Source organism: Lipophrys pholis (assembly GCF_963383615.2).
Source record: "Lipophrys pholis genome assembly, chromosome: 15".
Taxonomy (NCBI): domain Eukaryota; kingdom Metazoa; phylum Chordata; class Actinopteri; order Blenniiformes; family Blenniidae; genus Lipophrys; species Lipophrys pholis.
The window spans coordinates 7,985,953-8,008,197 of NC_137642.1; the positions used below are offsets into that span (position 1 = coordinate 7,985,953).

The following is a 22,245-nucleotide window of genomic DNA, read 5'->3' on the forward strand; positions in this document are numbered from 1 at the left end:
CTCGATGTGAAAATCCTTTATTCCCCTGATGACGGAGTCGTCTGTCATTTGGAAATATCGTGATCTTCAAACCAGATTTTTATATTGATTTTTTTATACAAGCAGAATGCGTGTTATAGCTGTATATGTGTGCCAGAACACAAAAAGCTTTCCATTTTATTAGTGGATGATACAGCTGCATTTGGTCTGCCTCATTTCTTTTGCTCAGTCTGACTGAAGTGTGACGTACGAGTTGCTAAGAGTGTGAGTTGGATTACAAAGACAACTTTCAACATCGTAGATGATGGTTTAACTACCGCAGATGTTCATGAAGACTAATTGAGACGAATCCACTTTTTTTTATAAAGCAGAAAACCCTCATTCAACACACTATAATAAGGTATAATTAACCTTGTCCTCTAAAAATATTGTCTGTTTTAAGAGTCTTCAATCACAATTTTCTAAATATTTTTAATGAAGTAAAAAATATGAGGCACTTTGCAACGTGCGGACGGATGCAGGTTGTTTTGCGTTCGAGCGTGGGGTTGAAGCTTTTACTTTCTTGAGTTGAAGGCGATTATGATTTGATGCGACTGTGCCTGCATGCTACCTTATTTTCACCTTCTAAGTGGAAGTACTGATATACCACGCAGGTTTTTCATGAGGACATCTCTCTGAATGTTCCCGATATCAAGTGTCAAGAAGAAAGGGTTCTGGCATCCTTTGTAGCTGCTGCAGTAGGCAGTCACAATCAAAAGCAACACGAAAAGTGACTTGAACTTGTCATTGCTGACTCATCAGAGAAGCACTTGTCTCTTCAAAACATCACGTTTCTGTAAATACAAATACCTGGCTTTAATACATGAATTAATCAATTTCTCGAAGGTGCTTTCAAAATATGAATTGATATAAATCCATCCATTGATCCGTTTCCGGGTCGCGGGGGTGGCAGTCTGAGCACTGTCACCCAGGTCACATTGCATCGATTAAGAACCTTTCCTGCGGGTGGTGAGCCCACGGGAAGTGAGATACATATATATATATATATATATATATACCTTTTACTGTACAGCCAAAAAGACTGGGCACACCGTTTGAAGGAAAGCTACATTCATAAACTCCTTAAACGTGCAGTTGCATAACCTTTGTTTTAAGGATATGGTAGTAGTTAAAGCATTTATTAAAGCTCGCCTCACATCATTTAGTTTATGATTTAAATAGCAGAAAGTCTCCTGAACTGCTGGTTTGGTTCCTCGCAGGGCTTTTCCTTTTTGCCCCCCTCACCACTTTGAATCTCCCTCTTTTTCCTTTTTTTTTCTTTTCTCGCAGGTTTTTACTGAAACATGCTGATACAATTAAACAATTCTATTCAGCTTTGCTTACACATTGAATTCCTTCATCCTGGGCATGATGAAGCTTTCAGGAGCTGTAATATAATTGAGCTTCAGTCGGCGGAAAAACCTGTAATTCATTACTCTAGAAAATAAAACTGGGTGTCTTATTTCAACAGTGCGAGTGAAGCTGGAGTGCTGTGACCCATTTCTACGCCCCTGGAACTGTAAATGGGCTGAAATGAATACCTGTTTTTCTACATCTCTCAAAACTCCTTTTCAAAGTGCAGATTTACATTCTGCCTGGTTTGCGGTTGCTATTTTAGAAATGCTTCGTGTGGGGGGGGGTACCCCCTGATTTGCCCGGCACACACGTGCACAATGGCCTCGCGCACACAATCGGGCGAAAACACACGCACACACGCCAGCACATGCACAAAACCCAGCCCTTAACCACTCCCCCAGGAGCTTTTCAGTGTTTATGTATGGAGAACCTCGGGTTTCGGTTTGTTGTTCTCGCTCGTCGTTCAACATCCAGCACAATCTGCCTTTTCTCCACTTCCCTTGATTGGAGGAAACCCATTTTTATAAGGGCACTTTGGATTTTAGCCTGGCCACTGCCAGAAACGTCACCACAAGGATTAAAGAGAATCGGCAGAAACGCAAGAGAAGGAAATCATTTAATTTTTTTTTTTCTTTTCATTCGTCCAAGTGGCATTCATTTCAGAGAAAATAAAATCCGAACTGATTTATGCTTATCTCCTTACAGCTCATCCGTTATATTCTGATCGGATACATCAGCACGGATAACTTAGAGATTGAGTAATGAAGTGCAATTTCCAAGAATTTCCATTACGAAAATCCTGTTCACATCTCCAAGAAGAAAGATGTACGAGCATAAAATGAATTTGAGATGTGGGCGATTTCTTAACACTACAATGTAATGTTTATCGTGCAGCTTGCAGCCTGTTAACTGAGACTGACTCCCTTCACTCCGTGGGGGATCTAGTACAGTAGATACCAGGCACCAGGAATGCACAGCATTGTGTAATCACTTGGCAGCATCCACACAAGATGGAGGAGGAGATGTTCACTCAAACATTGTTTGGATGTCTTATTTCCTGAACAAGATGACCCTACTACAGAGATGTGTGTGACTAAAGCTTTCTGGGGATGTGACGCAATAACGGTCACGTCTATTAAACAAAACAAAACCGTTTCAGCCACAGAGTGTAGTCGCAACTTGAAGTCTATTTATTCTCCTTCCGACTTTGTGACCCCGGGGTCGGCGAGTCTCATCCGCCTGGCAGGCTTTCGTCCTTGTCGGACAGCAACATCTGGCACTCGGTGCATTTATTTGATAGTGTGGTTGCTTGGCAACCTATCAGGCATTTAAAGGAGCCGTCGAGAGCGTGGCGAGTGACTTCAGCTCGGCGCACAAATGATAACAGGTGTCCAGTCTGGTGGGAAATAGTGTTGCTTGTATTGTTGAAAAACTTTTTTAAAATGTGTTCAAAGAAATGTAATACACAATCACCTTTTTTTTTTCCCCCCGTGTCCCTTCACAGTACCATTTTCACCATAAACAGGCCTTGAGCAGTGACTCCCTGCAACATTTCAGAATGAATCAATAAAAAGCTGATCAAACAGTCAAAGATTGATTTGTGTGGTGCTTTTAAAAAGACCTGGAATCAACAGGTGCATGTGTTCCTATGAAAACAAGTTTTGCCCTTCGTCATGCAAGACTCCATTGATGAAGAAAGTTTGATGCCCAATATTTGGACAAGCCCGAGGAAAATGTAGTCGGAATATGGCAGTACCCGTCACCCTAAAAACACCATACCAATGGTGAACTTTGGAGGTGGACGCATGATGGTGTGGGACTGTTTATCCAGCATGCTGGGAAATTTAAGATGATTGATGAAAGAATTACTGATTGTCATTGTTTTCACATCTCCACTGTGCAATATAAACGGTATAAAGAAATGAAAGCTTGCATAGTTCAATGACATTTAAACAATATTTATTTTCAGAGCAACCGTCAACTCTAGAGAATTACATACAATAATAATATTAGGATAGAGGAGGTGAAAGTAATTTCATAATAGAATTTAATAAGAAGGTTTACATAAAGACTTGCTGCAGCAACTGTTTACAACTGAACACGCTTATTCAGTTTCATTGTAAATCTGACAAGCTTCAACAAACGTCACAAACTCGAAAGATTTGTCTGCTTTTCTTTCACTTGCCTCCTCATTCCCCCTCTCCCTGTCGGTCACGATAGTTCCAGCCGATTTCACTCCTCAGCTCAGTGACGGCCTGCGCGACTCTACTTGCCTGTGATTGGCTCACTCCTCGACCAACCTCAGTCCTCATGCTTCAACCACAAAGGCAACAAATTCTAGGCAATCAGAAACTTGTCGGAAGTCCCATTTGCTTAGAAGTGGTGTATGAACTGAAAAAGAAAATCATTGGTGAAACTGTTTGTTTTCATACTGTTGAGACTGATGTTTAAATACATGTTTAATGTTTGATGCTGCAATTTGCATTTTGACCATCCCATTAACGTGACGCAGGAATCGTTAAAACAACTACAACACATCAAAAGAAAATGCTAAAATTAAAGCGATCTAATGATTTTAAGCAAAACTGTTGACACTTTTGTGAAGACATCAGTCGTGGCAGAGCTTGGTTCACATGAGATTGCATAATTGCACCTGATGAGATTATATTGATCAAAAATTTTACAAATATATTTTGACTTGAGCCATTCTGTATAAAGGTTGTGTGGCTTTTTTTTTTTTTTTTTGCCACAAAATGTTATCTTTCACATGAAAAAAAAAAAAGGACAGTTGCTCATAAAGTCTATTGAAAGCCCAGGATGCTTCTCTGACAGTGTTGTTGTGAGTGTTCGCACAAAGCAGAGCGCTGGGTAGACGTGGTGATTCGATGGCACCATTGCCTCGAGAGAAATCAGCCGAAGTGTGTTTAAGGTACTGGGGTGTTTTGTTTGGATGCCAGCTTGTGTAAAATAAGCCGGAGCCGTTCACGCCAACACTAAAAGCTGTCGGCTTCAGTTTGTTTTCATTCAGGTCCCGGTTGTATTGCTGCCAACTACATTTCAGCTGTAAGGTGATCTACACACAAGAACACTCCTCCTTTTGAAGTGAGGCGTTTTAAGGTTCATTGATCATAGTCAAAACAACCCGGCAAAATGCTATCGATTGCAGATTTTATCTTTCTCAAGGTTTTTTTTAGGTTTCAATTACTGCGTGATTGGATGCAGGAGGAATAGCAGTGTGTGTGAAGTCGCTGTGCCGTTCTGCTGTGGGGCAGTGTGATGAAGGCTGGTGCTCAGCCACTGTGACGGACTCTCGGCTGGTGCTTTCATGTGTTTGCTATGCTGCTTCCAGCAAATCTACTAAATCCTGATATCTAACGTTCCCACGACACAAGTTCAGACAAATACAAGATATGTTTTGTCTACCAAGAGTCAAGCTAACATTTGTATCGCTGGTGCATTGTTGTTATTGGTTGCACTTGATATTCAATCTTGAGTGAGGGACACGGGGTGCAAAAATACCTTTTTACATGCTGTAAAGCCTTGCATTTAATTTTTTTTAATCCATCACAATAAGAAAAATACTAAAGTTACTTTCTCTGGACAAGTGGCTGTATTGTACTGGAAAAAAGTGTGTGCAGGTTTTGGTCATGAGTTGGAACATTTTGGCCAGATATCAACAAATAAATAGCATTCCACGTCACTAATTTGAAGTTGGACATTAGGGTGTCCCTTTTTCACAAAGAGAAGAACCAGTAGATGTAGTATGTAGTTAGTGTATTTGGTTAGGACCCTTCCTTGTTGCCTTCCTTTGGAGAAGTACCAGTTACATCAGGGATGAAGGCCTCAAGGTGGGAGAACTCTTGGAGAAGCAGGCAGCAACTCTTGAGTTGTCCAGGATGAGCTGGAGGAAGTTCTGAGGAATGTCTGGGAGTTTGTCGGCTCGCCATGTTGCCGCCTCGACCTCATCAGGTTTAGCCCTCGAGATGCCACACTCACAAAAAATGTGACGGGCAGCGCTGCCAAATAAAAATGTCTAGTCTTGTTGAAACTGGCAGGTTGGTGGCGGACAGAGGTGGTTTCAACCTTAATGTCATACATGAGTGTGGTTACTATATTCAAAGGTTTTAAGGAAAACAAGTTTGAAACTTGCCCTCCATGTCAAGAGACAGAGCGCAGTCACCTGGAGAGCGGCAAACAAGAGTTGACAGAGACTGCGCAGTTACCAGGATTCTGACTGGCAATATTTTCCTTCTGGTGACGGTGGTTGTTGAGGGAAAAATAACTGTGTGTGTGTGTGTGTGTGTGTGTGGAGCAGCAGCAGCAAGACTTCTGTGCACAATGACACTCCACTTCAAGCACTTGCAGAAAATACTTGCTGAGACAGAAATCAGGCAACAATGTTCACAACTGGACTTTTGGAGGTTAAAGGAGGCTGCTGGATGGTTGGAAACATTCACTCAGGAGTGGTGATGATGTTTTGGTCTAATTGAGAGATGGGAAAGTGCACGTTGATGAATCTGCCAGGTATACTGGAGACGCCTCATAAACGCCAAAACAATTTAGATGATGATTTCATGAATCTTGTCACAAATGAAAATTAACATTCTCAACAGTAACGCCACGGTATGCAATTAAGATGAGTACATTTAATTTCATCTCAACATTCTGGTCTATCCAATATTTTAACCACTTATAAGTTGCAGGAATTCGAAAATCTTGTGCCACAATGGAATAGTTGCCCTTCAAGAAACTCGAGCCAGATTGAGGTGGTAATCGGATGACTGATGTGTTGACGGCTGATAAGTTATCGTTTTCTTGTTTGGTGAAAGGATCCCGGTGTAGCCTGGCCTGAATACCCCCCCCCCCCCCCCCCCCCCCCCCCCCCCCCCCCTATGCACTCATACCACTTTATCCAGCTTGGAGTCACTGAGCACTGAAACACATCCGAGCAGAGCGATAATCACACACTCAAATTCACACATACAATCAACTCAAATTGACCAATTAAGCTGGAGTATATGTAAATGCACAACAGGCTGACTCCTCACGGAGGTTTCCCCAATCCTGCACTCCAACCTTGCGCCTCTCTGTGCAGCGCATCACAAATACATGTGTTCGTGTTGTAAGTCGGCTGTGTTGGGAGGGTGTTCATGTTTTGTCGTGGCAGGTTTTTAGATTCCCTCAGTCGCTCTTTGTTGAAAGAGCTGTGAGTCTATGCACGCTTTGTAGGCGTAACAAAGCTGCTATGAAAACATGGTTTTCTCATACTCGTTTCATAAGATATAGGGAATAAGTCTTTGGTGCCAGTTGTTTTCCTCTCAGCCCGGAAAACAGACGGGCTCATAAGGCTACCTTTCACATTAATCACCCTGTTAAAGCGTCGTGAGAAGACAGAGAGAGATTTCAAACCAGATTAGAGCCGTCATGTGTTGTGAAATCATGTCCAGTGGAAAAAGGCATTGTTTTATATTTTAAAGCATATGTAGACTTTTCTTTGAAAGTCCTTCTTGTGAATGATGCCAGTTTGGAGGATTTTGTTTGCTCTCGCTAGATCTTTGCCAGCTCTACAAGTCTTAAGCTTAAGCTGGTGCTTGTTCGACCTTTTTCAGTTTCTTCTCTTTATACAATACTTTGCAAGACTTTTGATCGATAAATCTTCCAAAACACAAGAAACGGGGGAATATACTCACCTCGCTATTCAGCATGTCATGTCTGATTAATATCGCTCACAATAATGAAATAATGACTTGTATCTCTGCTGTGACGTCTTTGCCCTCTTCCTGTTGGAAAAGTTGTTGTAACTTGGCTTTAGCTCAATATGTGCTGATGCTCAAGCTCTCTGTTAAATCCGGGCAGTCTGAAACGACCTCATGGCGAAAATATTAATGTTAAAAAAAATGTCTTTTGAATTAATTTATTAGGGCCCGTGTCCCTATTGTTTGCTTGATTGTTGTGCGTGGATCCAAGCCAAAACTGCAGAAATCAACACTGTTTACATTCCTGCAGTGTCAAAACAGTGGAATCTCCCAGAAAGTTAGTCTTTCCACAAAATAATGGATACCAGACCACACTTCATCTGCCTGCATTGAGTCCTGTACACTTTCCACTGTGAGTTTTCCCACTCCTTCTCACGCCGTGACGGTGACGAGACGCACCGAATAATTAGATGAAGGGAATTCGAGGGTGTGGATCTGATTAACTTAAAATGCGTCTGTCCATACAAGAGACCTTTGAGATTCTTGCTTGAAGTTAGTTGCATTGTTTTGCTCCATAATTTTGAAGAAGGCAATAGAGGAGAAAAACCATTACAACATTTGATCTCTGCTCGGGGGATTTGTGTCATTTTTCATCTGTAATGCCTTTTCAGTCTGCTGTGCTGGATAGGAGGAGTTCTGCATTGTCCTTGAGTAACCTGGACCCAAAAACACGAAAAAAAACGAAGTGTTTTTAAAACACATCAAAGCTGAGAAAGTGCTAAGAAATACACTTTCAAACTAAGAAAATTCAACTGATGTTGTTAAGCATGTTAAAGCGGCCTTGTAATTTGAACTGGGTTTTATGTGACCAGACCAAATAATGGGGTTCTTGGTTATGCGAGTAATGATGCATGAGCTGTGCATTTTTGTGGAAAAATGGCAGGGAAATCCTCGAGACACGACAAAGACAAATGCAAAAATGTTTCCCTGATGTCTCTTTTTTTCCTTGTAACTTTATGGTGTCGGCAAATCGAATCTCGATGTTGATTTGAAAACTGACTTATGGAAAACAAAAGGGAACTTGTCACTTTTGTAGTTCTCCGCACTATAAAAGATGGGAGGCAGCAGCTGGCTTTTATATTCCAGATGTTGGAGATAAGGCATGCCTGACAAGTGTTACCTGATTTATTTATTTATTTTTATTTCTAAAATTACGTCACAAGCCAGCGCAGAGTTGGATTGATAGGTCAAAATTTCCCAACAGGTTATTATAATCCCACCAACAGATTGCAGTGTATTTGACACAAGAGTGCAGAGTCTCACTGGCTCTGAGTTGTGCTTTGCCGGAGAGAAATCTTCCAATTTAAACTCATCAAAAACCATGAAATCGGCAATCATATTTCAGAAACTGCTTGAGGAATAAACAACCACAGATTGTTCATCTTTTAATACCGCACAGACGCCATTTGCCCATCGTAGCTTTTTTCTTTCCAAAGTGCAGCGCCTCACTCTTCAGTGTTTCTCCAGCCTGACCTTCAGGGAGTTGCCTGCATGTCGTGTTTTTTTATGTATTAAATACTAATGAATGAGTCCTTATTAGATTTTTTGAGAGCGTTACAGTGAATCATTTATTTGTGTCGGGCATGTTGGAGCTGTGTTCATGATGAACATTGTCTTATACAATTGTGGGTCTAAAAATAATAATAAATCAATGCACCAGGAAAACCAATGTTTTCATGGCAACTTTTAAACATTTCCTGCCTGTTGCTTTTCAGTCAATGTCATCAGCATTTCTAATTTTTCATGTCCGACCCATCTCAATTGTTTTCTCAACTAACTCCTACATAAATACATAAATTAAATGGCAATATTACGACCTACTGATTTAATGTGCTATTTTGACTGATGCCATGTAGACAGCTATCACGAGAATGACTTATTATTATTACAAGTGGCTCAACAGAGAAATGCACAATCTTGTTGTTCAACATCTGAGCCAATAGAACAGAAAACTTTAGCGAGACCGTTTTAAGTCTTACTATGTTTTTGATTCCGGATGCACTTATACAAGTATGTTGCAGAGTCTGAGTACTTGCATTTAGGTCCCTGTTCTGATTTGAGAACTTAATGCAATCACATTTCTTGGAATTGCATCATTTCCATTACATGTTCTGTATTTATTGACTGTAATAAATGATCATTACTGCCGCTTGAGCATTCACTGTTGGGTTCAAAACATTGAGGTCACATTGGTGGATCAGCTGACATCAACACATTGTATCTGGAGTGGGGTATTTGAGGACTGGTTGGAGGAAAAATAAATAAACAGACATGATGCCTGTAAATCTGGAGTCTGGAATAAGAAAACAGAATCATCCATTTTATTCAATTTTGCTTTCCTGTTGAGAACAATGTTTTTGACACATTTACCAAATCAGTTAATGACATTATTAAGAGCCTTTTCACCCTGTACCAGATTAAAAACAAATCTTAATTTTTATTTTTTTTAAATGCCTTCATACAGGGGTGTCTAACTCATTTTAGGTCTGGTTACAGTCCAGTTTGAGTTCACTTTGGACAAGTACAATGATGAATCATGTAAATTGACAGCTACTCTAAAGTTTTGGCTTAGTGTGAGTGCAAGAAAATAAAAGTACACCCTGGATAGTTGCACAATTGTAGTTTCTACAGAACGTAATGTGAAAAACCTTCATATATTGGTTTTTTTTTTCAAGAAAAAAACTCTCGATATGCTCTTGGTCACACTGTTTCTCTTTAGTTTCATGTGGAGAAAATCCTGTCGCTTCTCACAACACAGGATTTTTGTCTCTGCTTTGATATTAATGATATTTTGCAAGCTGTAAATTGGCTACCCTCTCAGTTATATCTTGTTGCAGGCAGGTTTTGGCCCGCGAGCCATGTTTGACACCTTTTGTTTAATGCATTGTTAAAAAAAAAAAAAAAAAAGTTTGTCTCACTTAAATTGCTCTGCGTCGTGCTACAAACACCTTCAGTTGCTAGAATCTCACAACATCCAAGAAGCTAAAAACTGTGTTCCGATGGTGTCATTCATGAGGCTTTTTTCAAAAATACTTTACTTTTACATGTTGGACTCGGCGCAAACATGTAAGCCCAGTGTTGCCCTGTGGTGATACGTCCCAGAGCTCTGCTTGAAGACACCCCGCTGCACCTCTCGCCTCTCTGGAGTTCTCCCACGGACAGTTCAACACATGTGCCAACAGGATGTTTTGCTCTCGCCACATGGCTCAAGTTTTCGCTCGTGTTCCAAATCAGATTCCTTTCAGCTCCCTGCAAACATGTGCCAAAGATGCCGTTACGCTGTTGTTTTTTTGTTGTTGTTGTAAGATAAACAGCCGAATGCATTGCATTCCTCATGCATTTGTTTTTTAACTGGCCGTCTATATCGTACCAACATCTGCTGCATTGTCCTTTTCATAAACATTTATTACATCAGATGTTAATTAAATAACTGTCTCTTTAATGGACACTATGTTATGGCTAAAATTAAATGGTTGACAGAGAAATCAGCATGTTTGTCTTTGTTTGTCCATTTATGCTCTGGAGAATAGAATAATCTGATTTCGTTGCAGTTGTGCTTCCTGGATTAGACGCAGCAGCAGAGATTTAGCGAGTCTGACGTTAAACAGTTAATCCTCATATTATCACTGACTTTATACCAGTGTTATAAATGAAAGTGACCTTTTGGTTGGTTTCCAGTGTCCCTTGTTTTATCCGTCTCACTAAAGCATCAGTGGCAGTGACTTTTGGGTTCGCTTTTGTTTTGTTGGTTTAAGACAATTGAGAGCAAAGAACAGGAGCGCGACGTTCAGTACGAGATGACCTTTCATCAGACGATGAAGAGAAAACAGTCTGCTGGATGTAACTGCACTTCTCCCTGTTTATCTTTGCTCTTACAGGAATCATTTCGAGCGTCTGGGTCTTGCATAATAGTGGATAAATTCATTCCACCAAGAACTTCAGTCAGATTTTTATCTGGTTATAAACACTTGAACTGACTGTCATCCACACAAGCCAAAAAATGTTTGCATTTGTGTGAATCTTCTGTTTGAGTTCCTATTTCAAAACATCTAGCACTTAGACAAATCATTGTGTGAGCTAATCAACTGTGCGGTTTGCCGATGCGGCAAACATTGTCGATCTTAACAAGTGTTCTTTTCCTCAGTATGAGCTCAAAACCATTTCTGTAAATGTATACATACAAAAGTATGCATATTATCTAGTAGTTATTCAAACTTTGAATCCACTTTATTTTGAATTGTTAAGTGAAGCGTTGCAATTAGCTCTTGATCAGTATATACACCTGGCTGCACACACTTAAGTGTGTTTGCAGTCTAATTTTGCACAATCAAATCAAACCACTTTAAGCGTCAGTCTCTTGTGAAAGCCATATAGCTGCTCTTGATGCAGCTGAGGTGTCTTCATGCTTTGCTTTCGCAACCTTATTTCCTTATAGGATTCTCAACAATGGTAAAGCATATCATGTGAGTAAGTTTTGTCACAATTACATGTGTCACATTTGCATTACACTCAATTGTACATATAATAAAATGTAGTTTTCTTTTGGTGAAATGAATGGCAAATGGACACATACTCGTGAAAAAAAGAAATGCATTCCCATCCACAGGCGGAAAAAAAACCATGCATACAAATACTCCAAAAACAACACTATGTGAACTGGTTTTGTCAAACTTGCATAAAACAGTGAGTTTGACTGCATTTCGTTACCCGCTGAATCAGAGGGGACAAATTTTCCAAATTTGTCGTCATTGCACAACTTAACATTTGCAAAATACACAACACAAAAGACTGATGGAACTTTGCTGAACTACGTTTCAATGCACTGTGCCTTCATGGTCTGCATATTGACATATTTGGCCAATCTGATGGAGTCCTACTGCACTACATTACGTGTTTTATTTCAATATTTTAACATTGTACCGGCGAGAGAAAAGCCAGACATCAGATCTGCAAATCAAATGAAACAAAGACTTGAAACATCAAAAGGAGCAGCAGATGATCCAAAAAGGAAAACAAGGGTGATGCTGTTTATTGAAATCTGGGTTTAAGAAGAGAGAAATTACTGTGATCTCGAAGTACAAATCCACAAAGACATCAACATCTTTATTTATTTTATTTTTTTTAGCACTGTATTAATCCTTAGTACTTGAAGCTTTTGGGCACAACCTGTGGGTTTTTTGTTCTTACTAGACAGTCATGTAATAAAATCAAGAAAATATAAAATGAAAATAAATAAATGGAGCAAAAAATAGGTAAACAAACGCCCAAAGATATTTTTTTAAAAACAGACCTTAAATGGTGCATTCTAATGCATTGTGTACGACTAAATACTACATTGACATGTGATAAATTGTGGGACCCATTGATATTGAAGGAACCTAGCAGCAAATATGTTATGAGAGAAAGATACTTATTTAAAATCACTTAACTGAACCAATATAAAGATGTATATAATATATATACACGTATATAAAATATACAAAGATGTATAAAAATAAATACTAGATACATTTTTACTTCAGAAGCCACATACAGTTTAGTTTCATCTTGAGTGGGCTGGACCTGTAAAATATTGATATAATAACCTTTAAATTTACACTCGACAGTGTTTCTTTGTTGTGGCGCACAGTGCTCAGGATGAAACGGGATCAACCAATCAGGACTGAAAACGACTACAATCTCAATATAAAGTCCATATTAATGAAACATTCTGCTGCAAAATACAGTGAAATGTAAAAAATAAAAACCTGTCCTATAAATCCTATATAACCACCTCACTTGCTGGTTTTTGTCACCAGATTGGAGCCGTTTGCTGCTGTTTTTGGCCCGCTGATCTTATGTTTGACTGAAGTGAAACAGCACGGCACCGTGCTCCGGGCAGGTTGTCCGTTTATTAAGGTGCATTAACATTTAAAACCTCTCCGTGAACGACCGTGTGTCTGCTCTTACCGGGTCCCCTTGTCTGAGATTCTACTGTACACATATTTAAGCAAACGTGCACTATTTTTTCGGCCATCTATTTTCTAAAATTTACCACCCAGATAACTGTTGGTGACTTGCTGCCTAAAACTGTGCACTGAAATGGAGTTGCTGCTACTTACACTGGCTTTAGCAACCAAAATACTGCCTGTGTTCTGTCTGTTCCACCGAGCGCACCCTGCCCCCCTATCGGCGGACGTGCTCACAAGTACCAGACCCACTGCAGGACTCTGCTGTAAAGTCTGCCCGCCACTCTTAAATGAACATAGAGGAAACCCTGGTGTTTGTCAAGTCATGTCATGATCGCAACACTTGACATTATCGCATGCTGCATTATTGCCATGACAACCTCTGCAAGTACTGTGTCACTATGTAATGTCACTGCATGTCAGTGCTTCTTAGAAATGAACGCAGCAGTTGTTATAGCATTGATGCACAGAGAAAATATCCGTATCGATGTGGATGGACAATGTGCCCAACAGTTTACTTCCTGTGGATGGTGCAAACTATCGTTTCAATGCTTTCGCTTCATTTTCTGCTGCAATTCTCTTGGTTGTTAAGATGTGCGTGTTGTCGCACTGTAGTGAAAGGATACTTGTGAAGCTTCTGCCACCGTCAGAAGATCATCTCCAGTTGTCTGTGGGCTCGCCACTGTGGCAGCAGCCGTCCATGAATCCATCTCACTGTCACCACAGATTTTAAGCCTCGTCAAGAGAAATTGCCACAATATCCTAAATCACGCAGTGTTACAACTACCTTAAAAGGAGCAGTGCAGTTTTCTCAATTTTGTACTGGTGCTGTTTTACATTGGTCATTAGCTTCTGATCTCTATCCATCCCTCTGTCATTCCTCTGGTTTGAACTCAAGAAGCAGCCATGTATTATGTATTATCAGCTCACACGATGAGGAGATATTTCATCTGGAATTTACTAACCTGTCAAGCCGAGGCAGAGTCTCAGTCACAAACTTGTTGCGTGGACCCATGTGCCTCCCTGAGTACAAACACGTGTTCAATGCTTGTGATGTAGGCATTACAGCCACTGAGCTGCAACCGTGGTTAAGGCATTTCATTTGCTCATGTTTGTCTGCTGAAAAGCTTTAACAATGCTTTTTACATCCAGGTTTCACAAGGTGATCATCACGTGTGTACTGCAGGCAGTATTTATTTACTTTTTTTTTTTTAAGGGAACACGTTTTATAAGTTCGAGGAAATTGTACATAAAATTTAAATTAGCTGCCTTTTAAAAACAAAACACTGGTTAGTGAGTGGCTGAGTTAGTTGGTATTTAAAGTGATTTTTTTTTTTTTTTGTGGCTGTAAAGGAGGAAGACCTGGACAAAGTCAGTTTTCACTCACAGAAAATCTTCAGTCATTTGTGAAGCTGGCTTTTCTCTCCAAACATTTCATTTCTATCAATTTACCACAATGTGCTGGTTGGAAAAATCATTTATTCTTTCATAGTTAGAGATGAAACATATTCATAACGCCACTCTTGTCATTGCACTGCAATTTGCATTCATGAGTGAAATGCACTTTATAACCGTTCGTGAGTCTCTGACCCAGATTTGTGTCGACAGCAACAGAGTCATGCGGACAAACGCTGGCTGCAATGCATCATTAAACCTTCTCCCTATCCCCAGATGACTGAGAAACATGAGAATTCCTCTTGGATGTTGAGATATGCATTTTGCATTAACATAGCTACCACAGCTTGAAGGACTTGCAGATGTGTTGGAGTGACTTCAAGCCTGACTGGCTGCGCTGGTTTGGAGTCCTGCTTCAATCCAGCCTCCAGTATCGGGTCTTTTACATCAGGTTGTCTCTAGTGCTTAGTTTGCTCACAGGTGAATGTGATGGTGCCTAAGCTGCAATCTTTATCCAATCTCAAGGTTGGTGCTTTGTTCTGCCCCCACGTGTGAGCGCCGTGCGTGGCAGCCATCACTACTGACGTGCATGATTGTGTGAGAGGAAAGTGTGATGGATCGTGTAACGCGTGTGTGGTAAAATGTGCTACATAAGTAAAGTCCACTTACCATTGAAACCACTTCCATGAAGATCGAATAAAGCTGACTGAAATCTGTATAAGTTCATTTTCTTTAAAAAAAACTGCAAGTTCAACACTACTCCACCTGAGTTTGGCTTGAAATGTCTCCATAGTGCCTACTGTAAAAATGACCTGTTTTTTCTGGTGCTGTCAATTTGTTTGACGGAAGCTGCATTCAATCTTTTGGATTATAGAAAATTGCTCTGAGCATTATATTTCTTTACTGATCGGTAGTATCGGTAGTCATGCCAAACACCTTATCCAAAGAAATTGGGATACACTATAAACATTGCTGTGAGTAGAGACGCGCTAATATCTTGCGGACCGGATAATCTGAGTGAGATTTGTCCATGTAAGGGCGACATTGTGCCTTTAAAACTGTGTATTTCTGTTGAGTTTTAATCATTTATTTTTCTCTTTTTTTTTTCTTCCATCTTTCTCTAGCGGCCTCTGAGGGAAGAGTCAACGGCGGTGAGGATTTCTTTCAGAAGGTGAGTGTGTAGTCTCCACTTGTTTGCTTGGTCTTCATGATGTGTTTGAGGTCACTGAGCCGGAGCTCTCTCTTGGTAAGGGAGCAGATGTCAGGTGGTCCACCACTCATTCCGAACTACAAATCTAAACAAATAAAAAACAAGAAGAGAGGCACTGACGTTGAGCCGCTGCAGGGCTCTGATGCTGTAACACAGCTGATGCTACACTGGCGGCCTTTCTCACTTACATAATGTACCATGATATACCGCAGTGTACCGCGTTTAAAACTATGTTAAACACTGGACTGATCGCACAGAAGAGTCAGCGAGGCAATACGTGACCAAATGATTTAATTAAAACTTCTCAAGCTTCACTGCATGTAATAAAACAAGGATTTGCCCCGATGATCTTTAATGGTCATGAATGGGTTTCGACTTGCTTATATTTTGTTTCTGGTAGTCATGGACCGGTCAAGTGTGAAACTGGCTGGTTTTAAAAGATGTACTCCACAGGTTAAATAGATGTTTTATGATATCTGATGGGGCTTATTCTTTTCTAAATACTAAACCCTCAGTCACATGATTCAAGTACTCTACAGACACATCCTTGCTGATGATTGGCAGACTGGACAATAGCTTGTTCAGTCCTTTTGACCCTGTGAGAGACTGAAACACAAACTCGAGATAATGTGCTGTACATGTGTATGAACTGCCAGCCAAATCAACCTTATACACTCAATTTGTTTCATTTCAATCTTGATCGTTGCAGCAGAAACGTGTGTGTGGCGTCTGATTTCAGTGTTGGCATTGTAATGAATCTGAGTGGGGGAAATAGGAAACACACTTTCAACAAAGGCGATAAGTTCCAGACCATAACTGAATTTTGACTGTAGACATTTTGAATGTATCTTGTTAATTATGAGGGTTTCCTTTTAAGCTTCTCTTGTGGATTCATTCTTGTTTAAAACAGTTTCTTGATTATAACTCCCTTTATACTACATTAATGGCCTGTAATGAAATAAATGATGGACAGCGGTTTGTTTTAGCATTCCTTTTTTTGCATGTGTCTATTTTCCATATTTTGGTTTTGGAGGTTAGAAAGCGGAGTTGAATGTTGGGGGGGGGGGGGGGAACTAGGCAATTTAACTGTCCCTGAAGCAGTTTTCACCAACCAAGTAATGCAAACCAGACGCCGTAAGATTCCTCTTGTTGGAATTTTAACAAGGGCGCTCAGTGTAATATACTGTATCTCTGTCTCCACCTCTCAGGTTGGATTTAACCATAATGTTTAAGATATCAAGAATAGATGTCCACCACACTCTGACAAAATACGACTGTAGGTGTTTTAACCTTGGCAACCACATTTTAACTTTTTTTTTTTTTTAATGTCTTTGGCTTTAATATTGTCACAGCTTATTCAAAGAGACGGTGGTTACCGGAGGTTAAATTGTCAATTAGGAATTAGTGTGCAGCTGTTTGGGTTGGCACATCGGTGAGCAGCAGCGGGCGAGCAGAGCCGGACTCCTGTTTTCATTGTAGACGTTCCATTTGGATAACTTTCTGCCGTTTCCCTCTGATAGCGTGATCAGCATACATGCCCAATTAGAGTGGGCAAGATAAACACGGCGTGCGACTGTGGAGCGGTATAGTTGAAATGAAAATGGACGAGGTGTGTGAAATAAATGGAAACTCTTAGTTGGACTGCTTCCTGCCCGTCCAACACACCCATGCACCGCACACTCTCGGTGAGACTAATAAAGTTAAGCCCTCGCCGTCATGTAAGAAAGCATTTTTTTTTTTTTTTTGTCTCGTTGACGCACTTTTTTTTCACACACTATTTTTTTGGAAGTGAGATTTAGAGTTCATCCACTGGCGAGAGCAAGAAGAAGAAGAAAAAAAAACATTCCGCCCCCGCACCTTCTCCCCAGGCCCGTTCAAACCCTCTTACTCACTGTCTGCTGGACTTCCTTTGAGTTCAGAGCTACGTTTCAGGATACAGAGCGCACACTTCATCCTCGTAGTCAATGAAAATGTAGGGAAGATGGAAGTGCAACCACAGGAGGGTGTCCCAGCTGGGAAATTAGCCATGTGCAGCTCACATGAGGGAATCTCTCCAGCTACGTCCCCCTGCCTTTTTCCAGTCTTTGTTTTGGTCTTTAGTTTCTCACTCATGTTTTCCCTCTTCCTCCTCCTTCGTTTTCCCTCGGCCCTCCCGCTGTTTTAATGTTATTTCGTCTTTGCACTCCATTAAACCTTTGGTGTGCCGTTGTTATCAGTCCGCTGTAAGCAGGGGATTTCGCTGCAAACTAACAGAAAACACACATCAGAGTGGAGTTCAACTCACTTTTTTGCACAGCGGAAAGTTTGGACGGCGTAACTGTTGGGAGTGACAAACTGTGGCACGGGGCGCTAAGCTCTTTGGAGGAGTTGAGTCGAGGGGCAGTGTGGCATTGAAAAGCCGGGCTGGTTGAGACGATAACTTTGGTCCGCGAAAGAGCTTGAAGTGGATTTGAGTGGAGAGACTCCTTTGAACCTCCAGCCAGTGCATCCCAGATCCCCCTTCCATAGCCTGTTTCCCAGCGGTTGTGGTCATGTAAATAATGCCAGGCGTGATATACAAGTGCCAGTGCACTCAGATCTGAAGCCAGGCGGAGTTCATTTCATCTGGTGTACAGCACTCAAACATCTTGTATTTCACTGTGCTGACACACAGCAAATATGAATAATTAAGCCTGCCAGATTGAAACTTTTGGCTGGCATCAAACTGAGAGACGTTGAAATATCTAGGTCACGGAGTGGCAACAAAACTTAGAGAAACCGTTTGCTTATTCACATCCGGCGAAGGATGTGTAGGCTTGATTGTTTTCCACAGCAAACTTCCTAAAATTCCACAACCGTATACCGTTTGTTTGTATTAGGGTGGAGGAGTAATGGCTGCGACTTGACTCTTACGGCGTTAACATGACTCTTGGGTCCCCTGAGGAGTGTTCAGTCGGTGCTGTCAGCTTCAAGCCCTGCTGTTCTCTGTGTCGTAACGTTGCTCACAACTGCCTTACACCCCCCACAAAACCCTCTGTGTCCCCCTTACACACACACACACACACAGACACACACACACACGCTCCAGCTGAATCAACAGCTGCACCATTGCAGCGGGGTCCAGGAGACATGCCTCTGCCATGCTGATCGCTGTTGTGCTGTACATGCACGTTGTCACGTGTGTCGAACACATGCATCGTGCACATCTGCATACCCGCGCCAGCTGCAAACCTTTAGAGCTCATTCTTCGTGTCAAGGTATTTGCCACGGAAAGTATCAGAGCCATAGTCATTTATGTTTGTCCAGTCCAGAACGGGTGGAGTGGCAGACAAGAAAGCGTAGCCGGGCACATATGTAGGTTTCTTAATTTGTGCAAATAGCTTTACTCATTTGAGGGATATTTGCTTGCCTTCATAAAAATAAACACCATCCACCCTTTTAAAATGGTGTGTGGTCTGTCAGAAATCAGTCCCATCTGCAGAGCGCTGCCAAGAACAGCAACACTGGACAGGAAACAGGTTTCTTTGAACAAAGCCCTCCTTACAGAAAAACTTGATGATCCATCAGCCTTCATGCTTCATCATTCTAGGAAAGTATAACTGAGGTTTACCATGATGTCATTAGTTCTAACAGAATTAGTTCAGGATCCTACAAAGTAGAAAATTTTTTTTTAAATGTTATTTTTCAAGGGATGTGTAATTTGACTTCCATTTTGTATTTGTGTCTGAAAATATATATATGTAGTCATCTAGCATTTTCTCTATTGTTTTGTGAAGAGCTGAATTTACATGGTCACTGAATGAATCCCTTCTGACTGGGACATCAGATTATCCCATTTACATTAACCATAAATTAAGCGATCAGATTCATGTCGAGGTTTATACCACCAAGAATATTAACTGATTCTGCCAGGGATCAATTCCATCGTGCTTGGAAGCCTGTCGGTAATAAAGATGGATTTATTTTGTGAGACGTCAGGTTTGTTGTTTCTTCTTAGTACAGAAACATTGTCCTCGTTCAGAGTCACATCAGGAAGAGATGAGCGTGGAGCGCTTTTTAGGATGATGTACTGTCGTCTCCTGCACTCACCATCATTTGTTTTCAAAACGCCATGAGTAAAGCATCAATCGTGGGAACCAATCTGATGTTCCATTTACATCAGGAGTGTTGAGCTCATTTTAGTTAAAGGGCCACCATATTCACCTTGAGTGGGCCGGACCGATGAAATAGTGCCATAATTACCTTTTAAATTTCAACTTATTCTTTGTTGCGTCGTAGACTATAAGTGATGGAAATGTCTACATTGTTAACATAAAGACAATTTTAATGATACCTTCTGGTTATGGTTTTATGCAATGAGATGTCCAGCTGTCATTTGGACGGTCAATTTCCAGAAAAGATGGCCTAAAAAATTACGAACGTGTTGCTCAAATCCATCTAATGTGTATAATGGCAATCACTACTTCACCCTGTAATTTTGTCAAAATCCATCTTTTTTTGCCAAAACATACCGAATTATCGGCTCAAGTACACAACTCACAACTGACATCCGGTTTTGTATTATACCCAGTCCGTAATTCTCTAACTCAAACTGACGCGATTAAATGCTGAAGCAGAGAGGAGGAATTTGTAGAAATTTCCTTTCCAAGATGCTGGGGAATTGTATATGCAGAATCCATACATGTGGGATTAATTCGATGGAACTATGATTGATAATTTTTGGTTTTCAAAATGGTGACACATGTTTGGATATCTGTACATCATTCATGTTTTTCATTGAAGAACCCCCCCCCCCCCCCCCACTGGTTTTTAGACACCCAGATTGTTTAGATGGACACCCAAAGCACAAATTTCTGCTTAAAACCATGCTTCTGGTGGAAAGTACAGTGAAATGTCAATAAATCACTCATAGCTGTTGTATAATACTTGTTCCTACAAACTCATGCTGACAGTATGACTTTGAGACTAATGCTGGATTGCTCGCAGGGAGGTAGCTTTCTTTCATGGCAGCATCACCGATATCTCAGCTCGGGTCTGTGTCGGTTTGTGTCCACCACTCTTGAGAAATTTGTTAAAAAATCAATGTTTTATTAGAATTTCTTTTTTTTTTTACACTTTGTTTAGTGGTTTGGCAGGCTGGATTGGAGACTCTTCCAGACCAGTTTCGGCCCACAAGCCTCATTTGACACCTGATTTACTTGGACACTGATTGGACAATTCACACCATCTGCTCCCACCCCGTCGTAAATTCAATCCGATATGGTCATAAAGAAACTTTTAGTTTATGTCGGTGTTGAATTTATTTTAGCTTTTAAATTGAACACATTGACAACAAAATCCCTGTACAGCAGAATTGTTATTGGAACAAAATATAATCGAAAGAGTAAAACTAACCTGTCACACAACCAGGTCAAACTGATGGTTCCTATGAGTGGGTGAACAGTCCAGGTTGATGTAACAGAAAGCTAAAGAAATGTTAAAACATTTTTTTGTCTCGCTTGAAGCAAAGTGTCCTTTTTTTTATTTTTTATTATCTTTCTGTCGCATCCAGCTGTTTATGCTCCGGTGTGACTCTCGTTTGCATCCAGCCAGAGCTCTGGCAGATGTAAGAAAGGACGATCAAATCATAGACAGACAACAGTAGGAGGGAATCATGCAGTAGATTAGAGTTGCTCCTGCCTCTGGCTAGTGTGGCACCCAGGAATGCAAAAACTCATCACATTTTGGTTTCAGGTGTGCATTTCCCTGCATGTAAAACAGTTTTCAGTAATTATTCTGTTATCGCAGCAGTTGTGGAAGTATTGCAGAGAGGGAGTTTTCCATTGAGGAGAGACATGCGAGATTATTATGCTGGATGGTGAAGTTGAAACTATTTTCGTCTTAGTCATTTTACTGACACCACCTCTGAATTCCTGACAGAAACAATTGAGCAAGTTCATGTGAGGAATTTGCTTTTATTTTCATTGCACAATCTGATACTATAAAGTCCTTCAAGTATTTGTCGTGAAGAAATTTGAAATAAAAGCAGAGCTATAATTTGGATGAATCACGAGAATGACAGGAATGGTGTTTTCCTGCTGTTGGATGATACATATTATTTCAAAACATATGTAATATGAGCCAAGCGCTTGAGAAAGGGAGAAACAAGAATGTAGCATAACTTCACTTCATGCATTTGTTAACCAAGTGTGTTGTGCAATCATTTTTATTGGCCTGCAAAAATCAGCTTTATGAGCTTTTCTTCATCAAGCTTCATCTTGCTTCACTTGAGATGTTGCATTGTTGTAAGAAGAGGTCTTAATAAGAGAGCTGAAGGAATAAACACAGCTGGCTTCGAATGGTTTGGAGACGTTGTTAGCAGAAGTTGCTGACTTCATGTTCTTGTTTTGTTTTGGGTTTTTTTTTTAGTGGTCGAGTAGCAGCTGAGGCTCCTCATTCTGTCGCAGGTCTGGGCAATCCATTTTTATATGCGATTATAGGTTGGGTTTGAGAAAATCACTGAGGCTTGAAAGGGGCTTTCACTCAACCATCATGGAGTCGAGAGTAAAGACCAGCTGGCTCTTTGTGCTACAGGTGCGCGAGA

The 22,245-nt window shown here is 40.7% G+C and overlaps 1 protein-coding gene across 1 annotated transcript in view; it reads left to right on the forward strand.

Moving 5' to 3' along the window:
• Positions 1 to 22,245, forward strand: part of bicc1a (BicC family RNA binding protein 1a) — a 71,358-nt gene that overhangs the window by 6,042 nt on the left and 43,071 nt on the right. The window contains exon 2 of the mRNA XM_080481427.1: positions 15,598 to 15,644. Within this exon, the coding sequence (XP_080337553.1) occupies positions 15,598 to 15,644 (47 nt within the window). The remainder of the gene's footprint in view (positions 1 to 15,597; positions 15,645 to 22,245) is intronic.